General features: G+C 44.5%; 1 protein-coding gene and 1 long non-coding RNA gene across 4 annotated transcripts in view; one reads left to right on the top strand and one right to left on the bottom strand.

Annotated features, from left to right (window-relative positions):
- Positions 1 to 386: 386 nt before the first annotated feature.
- Positions 387 to 21801, top strand: part of LOC144060009 (uncharacterized) — a 28065-nt gene continuing 6650 nt past the window's right edge. Inside the window, exons 1-3 of one of the 3 annotated variants that reach the window (XR_013295824.1) lie at positions 387 to 552; positions 3922 to 4135; positions 16446 to 16580. This is a non-coding gene — a long non-coding RNA (uncharacterized LOC144060009). Of the gene's footprint in view, positions 553 to 3921; positions 4136 to 4245; positions 5734 to 16445; positions 16581 to 21801 lie in introns of those variants that run through there. The other 2 variants (XR_013295825.1, XR_013295823.1) reach the window with 2 other exon arrangements.
- Positions 7631 to 9019, bottom strand: LOC144060801 (zona pellucida-like domain-containing protein 1). Its single transcript, XM_077580647.1, has one exon. It carries the CDS (start codon positions 8944 to 8946, stop codon positions 7789 to 7791), a length of 1158 nt encoding a protein of 385 aa, XP_077436773.1. The 5' UTR covers positions 8947 to 9019; the 3' UTR covers positions 7631 to 7788.

Here is a 21801-nt window from a genome sequence, read left to right as displayed (position 1 = left end):
GGGAGTGGTAGTCCTTTAACTGTGTGTCGCATAGAAATGACGTCATTTAGCGGCAACCCATAAAAACCGCTGCCACTAAAATCTAGATGATCTCACTTCTAAGCAAACCAATTTGCGTGTTTGTTGACGTGGCTCTCCTGCTTCAGTCCCAACGTAATGCAAAGTAACAATTGTTCTCCTTTTTGATACATAAATTGAAAAAAAAAGAAGTATGTTTACATACTGTATAACCTATCTTTATTTGTTAAAAATGGACACACTTTTTAGCCTATTTTGTTACTTCTCAACATGAATTTAAGACACAAGTCTAAATTTGAAGTTGGCAACTTTACAAACCATTGATGGAAAGAGAGCATCAAACTTTAGAAGCAGTGTTGAAGTTTGGAGTTTGTAAATTGTGTTTTTGCGACACCTAGCGGTTGCAAATGTTACTTGCGCTTGTGTGAACAATAGTAGTAGAAGAAGTCCGAAACAGGAAGTGCGTCGATGTCACTGAAACGAGCAGACAACCTCACGCAAATATTTTGGTTCATTCTTGTTCAAGCATCGTCTGTAAGTAATCTATAAGACAACTGTGTCTCTGTAATGAACATGCAAGATGTATATGTAGGGTGAATTTTAGATGACGTTTTGTTGACTTAAAATGCTAAGCGCTAATGCTAATTCGATGTCGCTAATTGCTAGCATAGGCTAATTTTGTTGATATCTATGATAACTCATATGTATGTGAATGCAGACGTTTTTGTATTTTGTATTTCTTTCTGCCGTTTCACAATAGACAACGTCACTACACACCCGGGAAGTTGGTTGTTGAAAGTTTAGCTGTTTGGATAAACTAGCTCCCTCAACTAACAAGAGTTTAAGAGCATATTTGAATGTTTGTTTTAAAAATCATGTTTTTTTTTTTTGTTAAAACAAATTTATGAAAACTAAACTAAAATGAATCACTTTAGAAAATACTACAACTAATAGAAACTAACAAACTCACTCAGAAAACTAATTTAAACTAATATAAAAAAAACTTAAAGGGAAATTAATTATAATGAAAATTCCAAAACTACGATAACCCTGGTGTGTGCGTTTACTTGTGTGTGTGTGATAGAATCGATCTGACTGTTGGTTCCAGGGCCGTGCTGCTCTTGAGTAGAGCAGTTGGGGTGGGCCGGCGCTTGTAACGCTTGTGCGTCGCCTTGACCTTGACATGGCCGGTCCACTTTTGGTTTTGCAGTGTACGCAGGGCCGTCGGTTGAGTGCATGAGTGTGGAGTAGATTGGAGGTTCATGGACACTGCAGGCTGAGGGAGGGAGGGGGCCAGTGGGGGGGGTGGCAACTGGATTTCAGGTCAGCACAACACAAATGAAAAGGAAAAGGTCCTCCATCCTCCGGCTGATGTCGTTAGCAGATGCGTGCATCATTACGGCACCGTAAATATCCCGCTGACGTTTATGGTCCTCTCAAGGGCTCACAGCGCTAAAGCCGTCGGATCCGGCTTGATCCTTTTGTCAAAGAGCGACCTCGCCCCCGTCCTCAGACGGATGATTGACTTTGTCCCGCACCAACGGCCAAAAACACAACGCCGCGGACACTCCAGCCAGCGGGAAAACAAAAAAAACGCAAATGAGTTTTACGTCCACGTTTCAAGTTGACGGAAGGCCGAGTAGTTGACGTTGTACGGATAAATCCGATAATAAAGAAATCGGCCGATAATTATCGGCAATTATCGACCAATTTGACGTCATACAGATAAACAAGATAATATAGTAGGACTTGAAAGTATATTTGTATTGAAGTGAATTTTGCAAACAAATACCGGCGGCTTACTTATCGGTTATCGACATCGGCACTTTGAAGATGATCGGTTCGTGGTTGTGGGTTGAAAATAGCATTATCGTGCATCGCTACCCCTTGCGCTTCTTAGCTGGATGTAACCCAGCACCCTCGCGTTTGTGTGTGTGCCCGAAATAAAGGCGACAGATGAGACGTGGAAATGAAAGGGGTTAAAAATAGGCGCCCGCCGCCATCATGTTGTTAGCGCGGATGGTTTTGTGTGTCAGGTGTTTATGTGCGGACAAGGCCGTGCCTCGCGCCGCTCTGGCAACCTCCGCTTCTTCTTCTCAATCGTCTCCTTCCACCACATCGCCGTTTTCGTTTGCGTGCGTCGTTGCCTGTTTTCGCTACTGCTAGCATGTGTCAGTGCAAACGTGTGTTTTTGCGTGCAGCAGCATGTCGTTGCCAAGTAAGCGTCTCGTTGTCTGCAATGAGCGTCCTCGTCCGGCAAGTTGAAGGTCACCGCTGGTGTTTTGCTCTCCAAGCAGGTTTAGGGTTTCCCTCTCCCTCTCTATTTTCCTCCCCGAGAAAAAAAGTTGCATGTTGAAGAGGAAAAAGTCGTCAATTTTGTTTAACAAGGCCACGTGTTCTACAGTACGTCCTTGGTTTTGCTCTTTGTCAGTTTATTTCCAACATGTGCTTTTGGGGTGGATTTGAAATGTTTGGATTTCTGCTCGGCCGCTTTTTACAGTCCAAGAGTTGTTTGGGGATTGTGGTTGACTTAAGCCTACTGTGCGACATCATTGGCACATTTAATCTTGCGTGCGCGCAATAACCAGTTAAAAGAAACAAACGAACTAAAACTAGTACTAAAACGAACAAAAATACATTCAAATGAAGCCTTTGTTGAAAAAACAAAAACAAAGCCAAACTAAGTGTCTTGAAAAACAATATTGCACGTCGACGACTGGATAGCAGGACTAGGGTTTTTTCTATGCCCTGCCATGTTGTGGTTTGCGTGTGTGTGTGTGTGTGCGTGTGTGTGTGTGTGCGTGAGCATGGGGCGGGATGGTTTATCTTTGTATTGTACTGTGGATATTTTAATTATTCAGCACCTTTAATGCATTTGAATGTATGAAAGGTGCTTTTAAATCAAGTTTGATTTGATTTTGACTAGATAGATTTGCCTCACAGTTCAGAGGTCAGGGGTTCAAATTTGGGCTCCTGCTTTCCTGTGTTCTCACAGCCTCACACACCGACATTGTTTTCATGCAGCAGCGAACGACGCGCGTATGTCCAAATGGACACGAAGACGTAGGATGTTACGGATCACGTCAATTTTGCGATAATTCCAATTTTTATCACCCCAAAAAATACTCCAGTAATATCATAGACGATATGATATGGAACCGCCCTACAAGGTAGGTTTGTTGAAGGCTTGCAATTGTCCAAAGGTGTGAACGGCGATTGGCTGGCAACCAGTTCAGGGTGTGCTCACGCTCCTCTCTCGGCCAATGACAGCTGGGATGGGCTCCAGCATGCACATGACTTGTTATGAGGAGAAGCGTGACAGATGATGGATGGATCAATATTGCAGGTTTTGATTTTGTTAACCATCCATTGGCAGCTGTCTCATGTGACCACGTCACTCTGCTGGACAAACTTTGACATATGATATCATGTTAATTGATGAAAAATATCCGCACTTTTTTGCCACTTTCCAAACCCAACCAAGGATGCCGAACTCCCAACTATTTTAATGTTTTATAAGACGGCAACTGTATATGTTTTGATCCTGTTATTATTTTGGTAATTGATAGCATGTTGCAAGAAAGTCAAGACGTATTGTTTTGGTCCAATTATTTTACCTTTTAAGAAGGCGCTGTCCCTTTAAGAGAGAGCGCGATTCGGCACTAGAAGACAGCTTCCTGTTCATGTAAAAAAAAAAAAAAAGTTGTCAAGTTGTGTACGAGGCCAGTACGGCGTACTTAATACAATCCATGTCACCGTCAATGGAAAATCTTTCATTTTGGGGAGTGAAAAGCTCATTGATAAGCTGAAAGGTTTATTTAGAAAGCACCTTTTTTTGTGTCTGACCTGATGCTCCGACCCCGCCGGCGCATTTGACTAACTGCTGGATTGTTTGCCTTCCAGCGGAGTCTCAAAGCTGCTCCGGTTTCTTCCTGCTGCGCACGTAAAACACAACACGCTCGCAAGCCTGACCAAGATTTAGGAACACGCGCGAGAGAGACGAGGACACGCCACACATGGAGAACGCCACAACTCGCATCCCCTGCCTCCCCCCCCCCCATCCCCGGTGATGTAGTGCCGGCCGGCAGCACGGGGCTCAGGTGTGCCGCTTCCGGAGGTAAAGACACACGCACACACACATCAGAAGTGAGGCGTGTAATGGTAACATGATGTTGAAGGCCGAGGCCAAATTGTGCGTGTCATCGCCCGCTTGTGTGTGTGAAATAGTGGAAGTGATGTCATCCAAGCCAGCCGCGATGTGTGGCCAGGAATCATACCGGCCAACGGACAGGGTGGCAACCAGTAGCCACATTTTGGATTGGGGCCGATATCTTGACGTGTCGTTATTGTCATGTATCAATATCATCGACATGTATGGGGAAAGTCGGACATTGTTCTTGTACAACCCCAAGACAATTATTCTTTAAAAATACCACTTCAAAAAATATCCCTGAAAATATGCTTCGCCCCCAAATAAAACATTGGAAAAAAAATATGGCCCTTTTTTCCAGCAAACAAAACTATGACTTTTTCTCGGGACAAATACACATTAAAAAAAATATCTACATGATCTCAAAAATCTTCTCGAGTTTTTCTCGAAACAAATCTCGTTCTAAGTTTTGACATAAAAAAAGAAGACATTTTCCTCTTTCAAGAATAAAGTCAAAATATTGTGAATATAAATATTTGTTTAGTAGCATAAAATGGTGAAAGTAAATTGGTAATATGAAAAGAAAACCATTTTAAGGTTTAAAAAAAAGTCAGATATTCACATAAAAATGTTTCCGATTTTTTGAACAAGAACAAGAATGTTGATACACCGCCTAGCTGGGCGTTATTTGTTAACTGCTTAATGCTTGACTTTAAAGTCAATTAGCCGCACAAATATTCCCGCACACTCGCAGGTTTCATGCTTGAACGCAGCATGCTTACAAGACGCTTCCGAATGTTGTCATACAAACATCCTGTGGGGCAAAACACGAAAAACTGCAACGTACAACGGCGTATTTGGGTCACATGACATTTTTTAAAAATGATTCATATTCCATGAAAAAAACTCAGAAGAGAAATGCACGTAGCGTAGCGTTGGTTGGTGGTTAATGGGACACTATTTCTAAAATGAAAAGGCAGGATGGAGACGGATTTATTCTTAATTGAAACTTTACTCGTCATATGCGGCAGCTCGAGCGGCAACACTTCCTGATCCCCGATCAGATAACTAACACTAACCAATCAGAAGCGAGCATACCAAAGGTAATTGGAGACAGAGAGCAGCAGATTCGACACATCAACTTAGCGACTTGTACAAAAATGTATGAATGTGTAAATAATAATTCCGGAAACATAAATGTACAAATGCATATACAGTTAACAAATTAAACGCTTAAACGCTTTATCCTCCCGGTGTGGACCTTCGCAAAGCGAGGCGTCTTTGTAAGTTGCAATTTTCCCACCTTATAAAGTCGCAAATTTATGAGTTTTTTTCTCCCACAAATTTGCCACTTTATAAAGTTGCAAGTTTTTTTTCTTGGAAAATTGCCCCCACGCTCTAAAAAATACATTGAGCCATTCTGACATTCCGATTTGGAGTCCGTTTTTAACGGCATCTCTATTATGTACATTTGAATTCCATATAGAGTTATTTTAGGAAGTGGATCTCAGACTTCCCAAGAACCTCAAGTTACATCATGAAATAGTAACCAAGAAAAAAGTTGCTAGTGAATGGTTTCTTTTGACGCTTGTATGCCACTGTCCACTTAATAAAGCTTCGGCGGTCCATTATTTCCTGCCTGGCCTCGTCTCTTGTGGTCTGGTGTTGTCAGCGCAGCCGGCGCTGAGTGAGTGCTCCGTGTTTATCGGTCCGCGGGGAGCGGCCTGTCATTGCCGGATTCCGGCCCGTGAAGTATGACCTCGCCGCTCGCTCAATTCCCGCTTATCGGGACCGACGGATGCGGCGCGGGGACCGCCGGTCCAAAGTGGTCCGAGGAGGGGTCGGGGGTCAGGCAAAAAGACGTCAGACGCCCCCGCCAAGGTGTCGAGTTTTTCCGCCGTCTAATTCCAACGACAACGAGTGCGCAGGAGGCCCGCCGGCTCACTGGGGGGGTTTCAGGAACTTATTAGGCACGCTGAGGGGATTCGGGGCCTTCGGACTCCTTCCACAACTCGCGTTTGTCTGCAGTCCCCTCACATCGTCGTCGTCGTCATCATCATCGTCATCATCATCATCATCGTCATCTGTACACACGCCAACAATCAAATCCACTGGACATGGCTACTAACCCGGTTAACTACTAACTAGAATGCTGCTAACTTGGAAATTGGGAAGAGAAAGTCAAAACAGCAAGAAAAAAAATACAAGGTCCATTATGAGAAAATATTTTTTTTTATATATAGTATAGTGTTCCCTCGCTATAACACGGTTCACTTTTCGCGGATTATTTTTGAACAATTTTGCATGCATCTTTTTACAGTAATGTATTTTATTAAAATTTATGAAGGGTTTGAACATTGAGTGTTTAAACAAGAGAGAAATGTGAGAAAATGTAAATATCTCAATAAGTAAAGCGCCTAAACTATCGTGAAGGCTTTAGAGCCTTAAAACATTTATAATAAATGTAAAACATAAAGCTAACTCCTTTGCAGATTTCATATATTGCGGCCATTTTTTGGAACCGAACCCCAGCGGAAGACAAAGGAACACCGTAGTATATTTTTTGGATATCAAATGAAATGTTTTTATAGAAATCTACAAAACATATACAGTACATTTCATTTTTAAGTCTATTTTTCATTTTATGTTAATTATATATATGTGTATGTATATATAGTCAGATTTTTTTTAAATAATATTTTATGGCAGATACTTATAGAACAACAAAAAATATATAATTATATCTAAAAATATTTTTGAGAAAAATGTGTATTTGTAAAAATCTGTCATTAGTTTTGCTTAGAAGTAATTATTTTTTATGTTTTTCACTTTTAAAATGTGAAACTAGTCTTATATTTCTTTATAATAGCTTTACAAATAGTTGTATTTTTTTTTTTAATGTTTTTTAATAATATTAAAAAAAAAATGTTGTTTAAGTTGTTGTTTTTTCTTGGATTTTCCAGTTGTTTTATCAACTTTGTGTTTTTGGATGTTGACCCAAATCATTCCAAATGGCCTCCTTATTGTTTATGGTGGGCCTGAGTGTGGTCGTGAGTCGGACTCAAGTCGCGCTTGGTAGTCGTGTGGAAGAAAGAACAAAACCGCACAGCAGGCATGTTTTGTTGCTGCACTAAAAAAAAGAGCACACGCTTGCTTTATTTTTTTATTTCATACATGATGGGAAATGACATGACATCCATTTTGTCCTGCTACCGTTAACGGCTCGGGTTCGGGAGACGCCACAGGATCAGGGTTGAGGTTAGAGGTTTGAGGCGTGAGGGCTGGTTTGTCGGGTGTTTGTGTTCAGGGTTTCGGGGTTAGGAAATATTCTCAATAAATTATGGTCACATGATACTTTGAAAGGTACTTTTAATTTCACTTTCAAAACATCCCACACACCCAACAAAGGCACGTGAAAAAAAGAAACCAGTGTCTGGCGTCTTGTGAAATATTTCACACCATTTCTTTCCCTATGATTTTTTTCCCCCAAAGTGCAGACATGCATGAACACCGAAAGCGTTTTGTTTTTAATTTGATCAACTCTACACTACATTAATGGACGTCCAGAGTCGACGAGGTGGAGGAGGCCAATTTACTACTTTGGTTCATTTGGGGCCTGATCAGTTCCTGAGCTTCTTGTAGAAGATGGCGGCCACACAGAAGGCGACGGCGCAGGCCAAGGCCAGGACGCCGACGGCCACGCCCAGGCCCACGGCCGAGTCGTCGCCCGGGCCCCCCTCGCCGCCCTCCGGGGTCTCCTCCTTGGACTCGCTGCTCTCGGTCTTGGTGATGAGCATGGGGGAGGTGATGGTGTACGGCTGCGTGACGTCCAGCACTTCCCGCTTCTTGCGGCGGTTGTTGCACTGCTTGAAGGTGGCGCAAGTGCTGGTCTCGCACAAGCGGGTGATGCAGTGCAGGTAGTACGTGGACATGGTCTGGTTTTGCTGCTCGATGAAGCGGAATGCCGGGAAGTGGAAGCGGGCGCTCTGGCTCTCGCCGTTCTGCACCATGGTGGTGAGCTGGTCCTGGGCGCACGGCACGAACAGGTTGAAGAAGCTGGAGTTGCTGGGCACAGGCGAGATGGAGGCGTAGCAACGGTCCAGCAGGACGTGGTACTGGCCCGTCAGATTGGTGGCCTTCACCTCCACGTAGATGTCGGTCCGGAGCTCCAGACCCAGTTGGGGGATCACCAAGGGCTCGGCGTAGGCGGCGTCCCGGAAGAGCTCCATGGTCAGGGTGCTGAGGAAGCTGCCGTTGTTGTCCTGGATGGCGATGGAGGACGCCGACACGTCGATCTGCGTGTTGTTGATCAGGTACTCTAAGGGGTAAGCGCAGGAGTAGTAGTACTTGAGCTCGGCGTTGTACGTGATGGTCCCGCTGGTGAGGTCCACCGAGCGCACGATGCCGCTGACGTTCACCGTCTGGATGTTGGAGAAGTCGGAGAAGACGCCGGTGCCGGCCGAGCTGGTGGTGAGGAAGGTGCTGCCGCAGGCGTGCGTGCTGTTGAGCGGGAACTGGAAACGGGCCACGGGCGGCGACGCCGACTCGTCCAAGGTGGCCAGGCACTCCGAGTCCGTCATGTGGTTGAGGATGAGGAGGGTCTCGTTGTAGCCCGTGTAGATGACGGGGCAGATCTGGATGGCCAGGCCGATGTAGGTGGTGCCGCACTCCACCGCGATGTCGTTCATCTGAGGACGACGGGCGTCGCCGCCGCAGTCGGACAGAGACAGCGAACTACCTCTCGCTATCGTGCACAGAAGCGTTAAAAGGATCTTCATCGTTGCGCTCGCTTCAGCTTTGCTCTCAAGGTGGTATCCTCGCTCGCACAGGTGACCACGTGGACTGGCTTGGGTGAAAGTGCTTGCGTCATGTCGGCGGCTATTTTATAGGCAAGTGTCTTCAGGGATTGGACCAAAAGCAGGTCAAAGTGATGTTGCTGTTTGTGAAGGAGGAGCTGCAGAGCTCCAGAGTGGACCGCAGCCTCGGGCCAATCTCCTGAAATCCGAAGCATTTGGTTTGTCTTGAAATAGAGAAAGCACACAGAGCTTGGAGATTGTGTTTCCACGCGTTGGAGTTTGGAGTTGCGAGCACAATGCAATGAAGATCTTCTGTCCACGGGCTTCATCTGCGACCCACTTTCCCTGACCTACTAAACAATGGACATCCGCAACACCTTGTCTATTGACCTCAAACTCCACATACGTTTCTTATAGCACTCAATTGCACTACTTTGACGTCATGAAAACAAAATAACTGCAGAATTCTATGATTCTAGTTCAGTACACACGTCAAGACAATAATAACCCAATTATGAACGAAATAAGAATTCATCTTTGAAACAATCATCAAACTTTGATGCTATGCCTAATTTAGTTGGCAAAAAATAACAAAAGCTTCAGACTGTGCCTCAAATCCCGAAAGTGCAAGTGACAGAATTACGGTAGCTCAAAACATCTGCTTCAAACCAAAATGTCCGACTTCCTGTACAGTTTCGAGCTCTGGACTCATTGAGTCTTTTGCTTGTCTTTGTGTCCATTGGTGAAATTGTTGTACTTTTCCCTCACCCAGGAACTTTCCAGCAAAGTAGCAAACCTGGAATTCGCTCAAAATTGCAGCACTTTGGACCAAATTTGATGACTTCCTGTTCACTTTCAGTTGGTTTGTCCTATTACGACAGATTATCACGTCCACCAAATTTTGTGTTAATCGGCAAAACCTGTGCTGGTTTCGTTTCAACTGTTTTGGCTTTGGGGCTGATCACCCCCCCCCCCCCCCCCCTCCAACATTATTACAAATAAGAGATCTGAGTTTGAGCGAAAATGTATACTTGAAAGCAAAATGGCCGACTTCCTGTTTAATTTGGGGCATGGGCCCTCGAGACTTTTGTCATGCTATGACATGTTCACCCAATTTTGTGTCAGTGTATGAAATGGTGTCAGGGGCTGTTTTTTTTTTCTTTTCTAACCCAAGTACAAGACCTCGAATTCCCTGAAAATGGCCTACTTGGAAAATAGTCCTTAGGGAACTGCTTCTTGAGACATTTTTTTGTGTGGACTTAATGTGTCCATTGTGTGCTGGTCAACTATTGTTGTGTAAAGAGCAGAGTGATACAGTATCAACCTATTGTCGCCACGGTAACAGAATCCCACAAAACTGATGATGATGATGATGATGATGATCCTTTAAGCAGTTGATGTGCGCTTACATAAATATGAGAGACGTAAGACGATGCTTTATACCAGCCACACTGACAATGTTTGAAAATCCCCCAAAACTATCACATCATTCTTGTAACTTTCTATATTGAAAAAAGAGAATATTGTAGTTATGGTTTTCCAGAGATGTCAAATATGTCCATCAGTGAGCCAGGGGGGCAATAATGTTGCCCACACCTCTCAATAGAGGCAACTCCAGAGGGGAAGAGAGTCCGTCTCTCAAGAGGACTGTATCTCGTCGGAACCTCTTGACCTTGTACACAAGCTCAGGCTCCTCCCCCTTAGGGTCATTGGAAAACACAATGAAAATTGAGTTGTTGTTGTTTTTTTGCCCCCCATAAATATGACCTGATTCTTTGAATATTTGAACATGACATTTGACATTGTAATGGTCTACTTCCGATCTTGCCTCCTGCGGACTTTGACGCTGCAGTTGGGCCCGCCTCTCCTCGCGATCCTGACCCGGTTCACACCAGATAAAATGTCATCTTGTTCAGCCAGCTCCTCATCAGCATATTAACTCTTAAAATGTCATGCGTAAAATGTGAAGGGAAAGGCCCGCCGGGCTTGTTTGGATCGGGTGAGGAAACGGCAGCAAAAAAATGGATACTGAGGTGAGGTTGCGGGTGCGGACGGGGCTCGCGTACGGGCCACCAACTTTGCTGGCGGTTCACCTCAAGCTACAACTTCTTTTCCAACGAGGATGCCTTTGTTTGTTGTCAGGTTTTAGCCATTGATTGTAAAGTGCAAAATAACACAATTTACTTTGAATAAGTTATATGTGATGTTTTTCTCCTAACGCTGCAAATTTAGATTTTAGAAAAAGGGGCTTTATTCTTTATTTAATAAACAAAGTCCAATTTTTCCAACAAAGTTGTAATTTTACAAGGATAAAGTAAAAAAAAAAAAAGGGAAAAATAGTGATGTAGTTAAAAAAAACTCCAGAATGTGATGATAACCATAGAACAGGGAATACTATCTTTATTGTGTGCGTAGCTTAGCAAGTCAGATCAACAATTTAGCAGAATCATGTCACAACAAGATCATGTGACAAGTGTATGTATGTTTTCCTTGACATAACAGCCATAACACAAACACACATGCGTGCGCGCACACACACACACACAACGGCACACAATAGTTGTGCTACATTGTCGCAGCTCTGATTTACGAGGCACGGAATAGTTGTTAGTGAGGCCTGTAGCTGCCTTTAGCTGCCTTTAGCTGCCTTTCTCTTTCATGTCTGACGCACACGCACGCACAAACAGACACACACAGTTGTCCTTTCATGTGTGTACAAGCGCAACTGTTGGTCCCAGCTGTTGAAGCAGATATGGTCACCGCAGTTGGATAAATCAGTGGTTAACTTAGGAAACCCGTAAGACAGTTTAAAAGTCACATTTTACTGAGTAGATTGGCTTGCTGGAAAAAGGCAGATTTTTAAGTCATATACTTTAAGATAAACGTAGTATTTTTGTTGTTTTTGTTACGTTTAATATTGTATATGTCTACGTGTAGTCCCGAGGTGGGCAATCGGGGGCCTCGAGGGCCTGCAGCTTTTGGAGGTTTCTCACTTCCAACGCAAGCAGATTCCAATCGACAGGATCGTTATCAGGCTTATGCTGATGAGCTGATCCTGTATCAGCTGTGTTGGAGAAGGGAAACATGCAAAACCTGCAGGACTCCGGCCCTCCATGCCCACCTCCGGTGTAGTGCATGTGACTACATTCCTACACATGCGCAGATGGCAGCAGCAGGCGCATGTCTCTGGGGTCGGGCTGTAGCGCTGATGGATGGGCCGTGTGTGCATGCCGTTGTTATTGTTGTGTGTGTGTGTGTGTGTGTGTGTGTGTGTGTGTGTGCGTGTACAGCAGGTGTATGCACAGTGAGCTGTTCCAGAGCAGCTGGATGGTCTGATTTGAGCTGCAGCAGGGATGGGATCAAGCCACAGCTCATAAAAAAAAAAAAACCCGCACACACACGCGTAATCTTTATAGAGGTGGCTCGCTACAACAACTGTGTGTGTGTGTGTGTGTGTGTGTGTGTGTGCGTGCGTGCGTGTGTATAAAGTCTATAAAGGCTTCTTACATAGAGTTGCAGCTGCATGGAGTGCATTTGTGTGCGCTGGTGGAGGCCACATTGCCTGAGTTGTGAGGTGCGCATTCAGTCCCTCATAGAAAATGTTTAATAATAAAATAAAAATACAATACATGAAAAAAGTGCATAAGTTTGAATATAGTTAAATCTATCAAAGTAACCAACCAAGCCCTCCAACCAAAGTAACAAAATAATTAAGCAAACAACTACTGAAGTAACAAATAAAAAATGGTACTTCATTTATATCACGCTTTTCCACCTCACAACCAAACAAAGTAAGAAAATAAAGCAAGGAAGCAACCGACGGAAGTAACCAGCCAACTAACTGATATAACCAACAAAGCAAGTTAACACTTAAGTCAATCTACCAAGCCTACCAAAGTAATAAGGTGCCACCAAATCACTTACAATCAAAATAATAAGCCAATCACCCAAATTACAAGTGTCATTATTTTGTCAGGGCAGCACGTTGTGCTAGTGGTTTGAACATCGCTAGTCAGTTTTCCATCCAATTGTTATGAATTTTTTAAGTGAATTGACTGAAAATGCGCAAAACGGACATGCGACTTCTGCCCGTCTCCATCTGTTCTTCTTTTGCGAATATTGAGAGGAGCCTCCGCCACTGTAGGTGGCGCTATACACCATCGCGATGTGATCCAACAGTCATTTAAAACCGTGGTCCTCAACCCTGGTCCTCGAGGACCGGCATCCAGCCTGTTTTCCATGCCTCCCACAGCCAACACAGGTGATTCATATCATCAGCTAATCAGCAATCTCTGGAGAAGGCTGATAACGATCTCCACCTGTGTTGGCTGTGGGAGACATGGAAAACAGGCTGGATACCGGTCCCTGAGGATCAGGGTTGAGGACCACTGATTTAAAAGAAGAAGAAGAAAAAACAGGAAGCGACTGCGCCGTGCGATGACATCGTATGAGTTTGCTTTTGTAATTCTTTGCTGTTTTCCATCGAAAATTGCATTAATATTCGCTTCTTTAATTGATTCCAAAAAGATTTCTGTTTTGTCATCCATCCAAACATACCTTACTTTATCGTCCGACATTGCTTTGGGACTACAAACGTACGTGTGTCGTAATATCCGGTCAAAACGTGCCACGTGTATCCGTTCTTGCCAGCGTTTATTCGCAAAACCTGTTTCCATCGCCAAAATGTGCATTTTTCTTTTTTCGATGCGCTTCGAAATTCAGCCCCTCTAAGCGTAAAAAGGCGTTTTCGAATTTCTAGCGTTTCCATTCCGTTTTATTTTCGCATTTCTTGAAAATTCGAATAAAAACGAGTAGATGGAAACCCCACAATCGAGCAGTCTCAGCTTTGAATCTTGGCTGACCTTTGACCCCCTAACAAGAAGCACTGTAGAAAATGGACACCAAGTGTTGCTTAGTAAGACGCACTCAATGTCAACTTGGCGTCAGGGTCGCTTTCCGCATGACGTAAGAGGTTATTATTAATTTTTGTGCGATGAAGATTTCATTTCAGATGAAGGCTCAACTCTGCAAAATCTATTTGTGGAATGCGGCTGGTCAGAAATCGAGGCGACTTTGCACATGTAAAAGTCATTAGCACGAGTGTGTGTGCGTCACCCGCTCGGCGTACCTGCTCGCCATAGCATGGACCGACACCCGCCGTGCTGGAGCGACATCTGTGGTGCACTCCATCATGTTTGTGAGCGCACGCCGGCGTCGGAGCGGGAGACGGATGCAAAGCAGCAAGCAGAAAAGTAACAAACCAACTAAGCAAACAAGGTAACAAATTAGCCAAAGTAATACAACATCAAGCAAACAATCAAAAGACAAAACAAGCAACCATTAAGCAACGCCAGCGCACGCTGTCATGCTACTTTCAGCTGCGGTTTCCATGACGACAGCGATTGATTCACACTCGTGTGCCCGCTCTAAATTATCCGTAGAGGAAACGAGCTGCCAGACGGCAAAGGAGGGCGGAACAGAAAGCGTCCAAGGTGAACGACTCACTGGACGCCACTCAGGAGGGGCGACGGGCTCTTTACGGGCCCACTCGCGGCTTGACGCCTGGCCCGGCCTGGCCCGGCTGGGCGGGTCCATTCCCGTTGCCCCCCAACAAAGCCAGATGTCCGGCGGGGGTGACGGCAGCGTTTCCATTTGGGAAAGCCATCAAGCGCGCTTTACACGTCTGACCTTCACGTATCCGCGTGCAGTAAATAAAAAATCTCTGGATGAGGCTTGGAATGCCGCGGGGACGAGAGCCAGAGTCTCTCGGAAGAACATCTGGACGTCAGCGTGTACTCGCTCAGCAATTGGTAGCCTACCGTAGCGTCCTGGTGAGTTCGCTACGCTGGTCCAGCAAACGTGCTCCGGTAGTCAAATAATAGTTGACCCAGAATGCAAACCGGCAGCAGATACATAATAGTCAGCTAACCAATTCAACACAAAACCAACCGGCCAAAATATCAAACAAACCAACCAATCAAGTAATAACTACTAATTACCTCATTAACTAATGACCAACTGACCAACAAATGTACCAAACAAACCAAATTTACACACCAACCAACCAAAGTAACACACCAACCAAACAATAGCTACTAACTAACCAAGCAAGAAACTAATAACCAACCAACTGACATTCAACCCAAATACACCAACAAACCAAAAACTACGAATGAACCCCAGGAAGAAAATAATAACCAACCAACAAACTAATGACTGACCAACTAACTAACCAAGCCAATTAACTAATCACCAACCAACTCATTGCTAACCAGACCAAAGTAACACATGAACCTACCAACCAATAGCTACTAACGGCAACTGTCTAATAACCTAATAACTGAACACGGCAATCTACCAAAGTAACCAAGCCAATCCAAATTACCAACCAATTGAGGTAACAAATCAACCGACCAATCGCGATCACTTCATATTTCTTCCTGTTTCAAGGTGACTGGTTTTGACTAGCACCTCATTTGCCCTTGTCAGTGCCAAATGTGGTTGCACTATTTGGGGCAATCCCTCCTAACCATTCATGACCTCCCCCAAGCATGTGGATGGCCCACACCCATTCCTTCCTGGCCTACTTTGTCTTTGTCAAGGACGACGTGTTGATCCTTCTGAGCCTGACAACAATGTCCTTCATTTCAAATTTCAACTTCAGCGCTGATTCTGCCTAGCAACAATGTGACGCGACCAATCCAGGGTTCCATCTTACAGTTATGAAAAAGCGGGCGTGGATGAGGGGTGCGGAGAAATGGGGGGGTCTCATCTTGGGGGTCCCCCTTGGCAAAAAAAAAGGAAAAAGAGAGCAGCTTGTTCTGATCCACAAGCAGCTGTGGAAACACGCCGGATCAGGATTTGCCTCCAAACAGCTGGACAAACAACACACACGCAAAACTAAACACACAAACGCACACAAGTCACCAAACTTGCACAACATGGTACACTGTGTGTGCGTGTGCGAGCATGCGCCCTCATCAGCGCCGCGTGACAGACGAGCGCTCATCAGACATCATGGATACATTTTCAGCGCTAAACCCAGTTCAAACAAACCAACCATCACCTGAAATAACTAAACAACCATCTAACCAAAGTAACAAACCAATTAAACAATCACACTAACACACCAGCAACCAAAGTAACAATCGAACCAAAGCAAGCAACCAATCAATGGAACAAACCACACGAACAAGCTAACAACACCAACAAAGAAAAATAACAAACCAAGCCGGAAAATAAAGTATCAAACTAAATTAACAAACAACTAAAACACCACCCAACGAAAGTAACAAACCAATTCATGTTGCCACCAAACAAACCAAACAAGTAACTGAAGCAACAGTCCAACAGGGGGTGGGGGTGTGTGTGTGTGGGGGGGGGGGGTATTTTCACTCTACCAATTCATATGCAGCGGCTCTTGTGCGATGCAATGTTACGGCTCTACAAACGTGATTTTCTTTTTGTTTTTCTTTCCGAAGTGATGCTTTTGGGGTTGCGAGGATTTTGCCCCACGTCAGCGAAACCAACAACCAAAATAATCAAGCAACCCGGCCGGGTTTGGCAAGATGTGCTTGCGCCACAACGCGTCATCAGATGTGTTGATCCCATTACAGGTGATTGGCAACCAGCAATGTGGTCAATTGTGATGCACACACACTCACTCAGACACTCCAGTTGTGTGTGTTTGTGTGCGCGCGCGGGACCGCAGATCAGCGAGGTGCTGAAACCTCTCGGCTTCACACGCTCACACGGAAACACAAAGCCTGTTGTAATGAACACATTAGCGTGCATCAGCGATGGCTCACTGGCTATTTTTAGGCCGCTTTCATGTACGTGGGTGTGCGTGTTGCGTATCTGGCACGCATGACCGCGCGCCACTAAAACCACACGCTCGTCTTACAAGGTACGACAAGGTTGGCGAGCTTTCGGGAAGAATTCCGCGCTCGCCCCTCCAGGAAAAAAAAGAAAAGAAAAAGGAATGCCATGTGTGTCCCAAAAGGTCACCAAGGGAAGCGACCTCCCCCAAGGCACAAACGTCAATGATATACAGTGCAGTCTAGATTATTGTTTTTAAATTGCATCATGTTTTCCTTTGGTAATTGAATTTAAAAGATGGAAAAGCTGATGTCAAATGTTAAGACGCAAAATAATAAGACAGCTACAATCGATGTTTATTACATATATAAATGCTACAGGAACTTAAACATTTATACGAGGTTCTTCTAAGGGGGTGATATTCTGTAGCTGGACTTTTTGAATAATTTTGTTATGTATGTTAATGTAAACGTTATAATTTAATAATATAAATTTCAATAACTTTTTTTGTATTTTAATGTTAAATATTTGTTTATTTTTAAGCATTACAGTATTTTACTGCAAAATTAAATTAATTTGGTCAAAGAAGCAAAATGATTTTAACGCACAGCATTAATTTAGTGATCATAATTAAAAAAAATAATAATAAAAATTGTCCACCTCCAGTAATTTTGTGTATCTTCAATTAGATTTTTTTTTATGCAAAAATAGTAAATGGACAAAAAATCTAATAGTAAAATATATATATTTTTTTATTTTAAGTGTTGCTTTATTTTATTAATTCATTCAAAGCCCTTTTGTGAATTGACATTGATAATTTAGTGTATTTTACATTTATTTCAATTTAGTTCCTGTATTTTTGTGTAATGTACACTAATATTTAGCCGTGTATGTTATCATTTTCTCTTTTTCATGGATGTAAATCATTAAAAACAATAATAATTAATAATCAAAATAATGACATACATCAACACTTTCGCAATTTTCCCAATACAATTGCAATCATAATTGAATTTGTTGTTCCTATTGGGTGCGCCTGTGACTGTGCACCTCCTTTTTCCTCCTAATCATCCAAAAAGCAAATTCCGAACTGACAAGCAGGGCAGCGGTGTGACGTCCTGAATTTAAAAAGAAAAAAAAGTATTATCAGGTCATCTGTCGTCAACATTTGCGGTAATCCTCGGCCGTGTTTCTCTCTGAGTGAGCAACTTTGCGGATTGAAGCTCAGCTGGTCGCTCATGTCTGTCAGCGCAGCTATTACCATCTGCAACCGCACACGCACGCACACACACGCACACACACGCACCCCCTGTATGAGTGTGTATGACCTTGAAACTAATGCTTGAACATTACACCCAACACCTTGCCACATGAACAAGCGTTAGCCTCAAGCTAATGGCCCTTATGGCGCTTATAGCTTTTGTAGCTATAGCCACATGATTTGCTGCCCGTACCCACCAATGCATTTTATTTTTAAAGGCCGGGCGGTGACGTAGCCTAGCTAGCCTAGCAAAGTATTTATAGGCCTTTCTGTAAACAAGGTTATTGCGGTGTATAGCTAGCATTGGCAAAGAGGGCCACTGGAGGCTCCCTCTAGTGGTACGTGATCACCACCGCCATCATCACTCACACTTTCTGGCCTGAAGTTTGGAATGATAATCCAGACGTACATTTCACAAACTAACTAGTAGTAGTATAGCGACATTTGGAGCTAATCTGTTTTTGCTTTTGTTTTTCTCACATTGGGGTGGCCAGAATGTAATTTAGCTTTCATAAGTCAAATGTGTCCAGTTGTTTTCAAATTTATCATTAGCCTAAGTCTCCATTATGGCTTTGTTTTGTTTGTTCCCTGCATGGAGCTGAAGTGTGACACTGCTAAAGCGGCTAGGACAATGTGCTAATGCTACAATGGCTCGCTAACGAGAGACAGCCCCGCGCTAATTGCCCCGCAAAACAAAAGGGACAGCAGGTGTGTGAGTGTGTGTGTGAGAGAGAGACACTTTTACTGAAAAAGAATGCGCTAACTCAAAATGCTACTGTGTGCATAGCTGGCTTGTAGCGCATCGGCGTGTGTAAGTGTTAAAAATGTTGTGTATGACTATGTGTGTCTGCATGCGTGTTGCTGCAGTATTTCACGGATACGACAGCTTCAGTGGCTGGCCGACCGCTGCGGCGCCGCCCCGGTGGGCTTGAGCTGTCCCTGTGAGGTGGGTAGATTGCAGGAACGTTAACGGCTTGGTAGCTTGTTGGATTAGAGGTAGATAGTTGTATGAGTTGTATGACAGGCAGGTAGATTGTTGGAAGTTAAACAGCTCAAATTTGTTGGTAGCTAGTTCAGTCATAGGAAGGTAATTAGGTAGGTAAATTGTTGGAAGTTGAATTGGTTGATAGATTGTTGGATGGTTAATGGGTAGAAAGATTGTCAGTTTGTAGGTTGGTGGTGGAATTGTAAGTAGGGAGATTGCTGGACTGCTGCTGCGCAAGTCGGTTGTAGGCCCGTACGCAGCCTCTATGGAAGGATGGAGTTTCATTTTGCCTGGCCCGGAGGACCTCACTCAGGATGCGTCCAAGGTTCAAGCCAGTCCTCAACCATCCCAGTGACAAATACGACCGCTGGACACCAAGGACCCTCGCCCCCTTGGCGGCCGATTGCAGGAAGGCGAAGGCGGATGACGCTGACAAGCCTGACAGCCTGGAGCTCATCTGCCTGGGGGGAATTTCAAGTGTGAAGATTGGTGGCGGGGATCTTTGGGAGCTTTCGCCCCCTCGCAGCTGCCGTGGAGAAAGACGTCGGGGTACCCGCTAGCCGCGGCGCAACCATCCCGCCGAAGTTCTGGAAGAACCATCTGGTGTTCACACGCACCCGTGCGATCTTCAGGGTCAACTTCAGACGTTCAGTCAGCACACAAACGCCCATTTCAGAGTTGACTTAGAAGCGGTCCCCCCGGGTTTGGGGGCTTGGTTTTTTTGGCGGGGGTTTGAGCTGTTTTGCACATTGACGTTAAAGGCGCGATGAGGCCGCAAGGAATTCCTCGTTGTTCACGCAAAACTTTTTGCTCGGGTACTTCCAGAGGTCACACTTGCTGCTCTCGTGGAGTGGAAGACACAAAAAGGTCGAGGTCGATTGCAGGTTCAACCGGAGTGGAGTTGGCGATTGTTGGATTGCATGAAAATAAGTATATTGCAGGTGAAAATTGATGTTTAAACATCAATTTCGGCCGCATATTGAATCGCTTCGAGAATTGCGCACTCTAATATCGTGATATATTGCCCAATCCATTTTTTTTTAACATCCCTATTATGAAGGTTATCGATTATAGGTATGGAGCGGTATTGCAGGTAGGCAGATTGCAGGTAAGAACAACATAGATATTTATGTACAGTAGATTGTTGGAATGCTGGGAAGTACTGTAAGATTTTTGAGAGGGAATTTTTAGTTCTCAGAAAGTAGGTAGACAAGGTCATGGAGGGTACGAACAAGAGGTAGACCGAGGGAAACTGTGGCATTGGAGGTAGGCAGCTATATTTAGGAGGGATTTTTATATATATATATATATAGGTAGGCAGATTGTTGGATCGGCAAGAAACGTGAGTAGGCAGTTAAGTTTCGTTTAGTGCTTCGGTAGATGATTTAATCGCACTTTTGTGGGTCGTAACAACGGATGGATGTCATTCGTGTTGTTTTTGTTGTACACTCAACAACCGCACGGTTTGTCACGTCGATGTTAGCGTGCCCGCAAGCGTTGCCAACGGCGAACCCACACCAAATCCATGTTCACAATTTCAAGTTGAAGCCAAACGCTGCCGTTTTTGCGCCGCTCCAATGGCGTGAGCGAGATGCGCCGGGTTCGGGATTAGCTCACAGCTGTCCCCCCCGACTCGCACGGACGGGGTAACCTTTCCGTCCCCGGGGACGAGCGCCCCGGCGGTCCGCCCGACACCGGATCGGCCCCCGCCCCCGTGGAATTCCCGGAATGGTGGGACGGGCGAGTGTCGTCTTTGAACGGCGTTTATTTGCTGGCGCTCGCTGATGAAAGGCTTGCCGTCAACTGCATCTTCATCTTGCCTCAAAATTGTTGACGCTTGATTTTTATTTCTTTTTTGCCGGCCGTCACTAGCGCGTAACTCATCCTCTTGCGCCAGCAATCCCGCCACGCCGTTCCTGCCATCACATAAACACGTACACGCTCAACGCCAATCGACTTCCGACACGAGATTCACCAAGAATAAAATCGCCGCCCGTCTGACATCCGACCGAGCTACTTTCTCAACCGTACCTACCAACCCATTAACATTCATTCGACCGACAAAAATGAGCCAGCAATCTACCTTCTTACTTCCAGTACACTATCTTGGCATGATCCGCTCAGTTGCTCCAATCGCCCTTCGTGCTTCCATGAAATGATCCCACCAGGGTTCTATTCGGCGCTGGAGCCTCGTACCTCGTCTTCCCTTCCAAACGGGTTTTCTCTTTTGCGGTCTTCAAGGAAATCGTGCAGTCTTTGCTTCAACTCGGATGTTTTTGTGTCTTTTTTACGACACGCGCATGATGGACCGAAGATTGATGGCGCTGTGTCAAAATGGACTTTCTATTTTCGGACACGGCCGTTCGGGAAGATGATGAAATGAAATGAGCTGCCAGCGCGGTGAAATTGAGCCGTGGGCTTCGCAGAAGAGGGATTTCGGGGGGGCGAGCCAACATTGACAGCCCCAACATTTATTTGCCAGGAGAAGCCAAACGCACAACATTGTGGAACACAACAATCACATTAGGGGGGGGATTTTCTTTTGCGCAATTTGATTGGATTGGAATAATGTTTTAGATACATTCTTCTTTTTTTTTAAATGGAGAATTAACCTTGAGGGGTCTTGAGTAGAATTAAGAATTTAAAGTGAGTGGTGTTCCACAAGGTAACATTTTAAGACCATTCCTTTTTTTTTTAAGGTAGCAATAGTTGGTGTTCCTCAGGGTGAAGCTTTTTGGTCACTTTGTTTTCGAATAACATTTCAAATGGCTGA

This window comes from Vanacampus margaritifer, chromosome 11 (genome assembly GCF_051991255.1).
Source record: "Vanacampus margaritifer isolate UIUO_Vmar chromosome 11, RoL_Vmar_1.0, whole genome shotgun sequence".
Lineage (NCBI taxonomy): Eukaryota > Metazoa > Chordata > Actinopteri > Syngnathiformes > Syngnathidae > Vanacampus > Vanacampus margaritifer.
The sequence above is the reverse complement of the archived record's forward strand: the minus strand, read 5'-3'. Positions and strand labels throughout refer to the sequence as shown.

Coding starts and splice junctions, on each gene's coding strand:
- LOC144060801 (XM_077580647.1), bottom strand. CDS start 8,946: ATGAAGATCCTTTTAACGCTTCTGTGCACGATAGCGAGAGGTAGTTCG.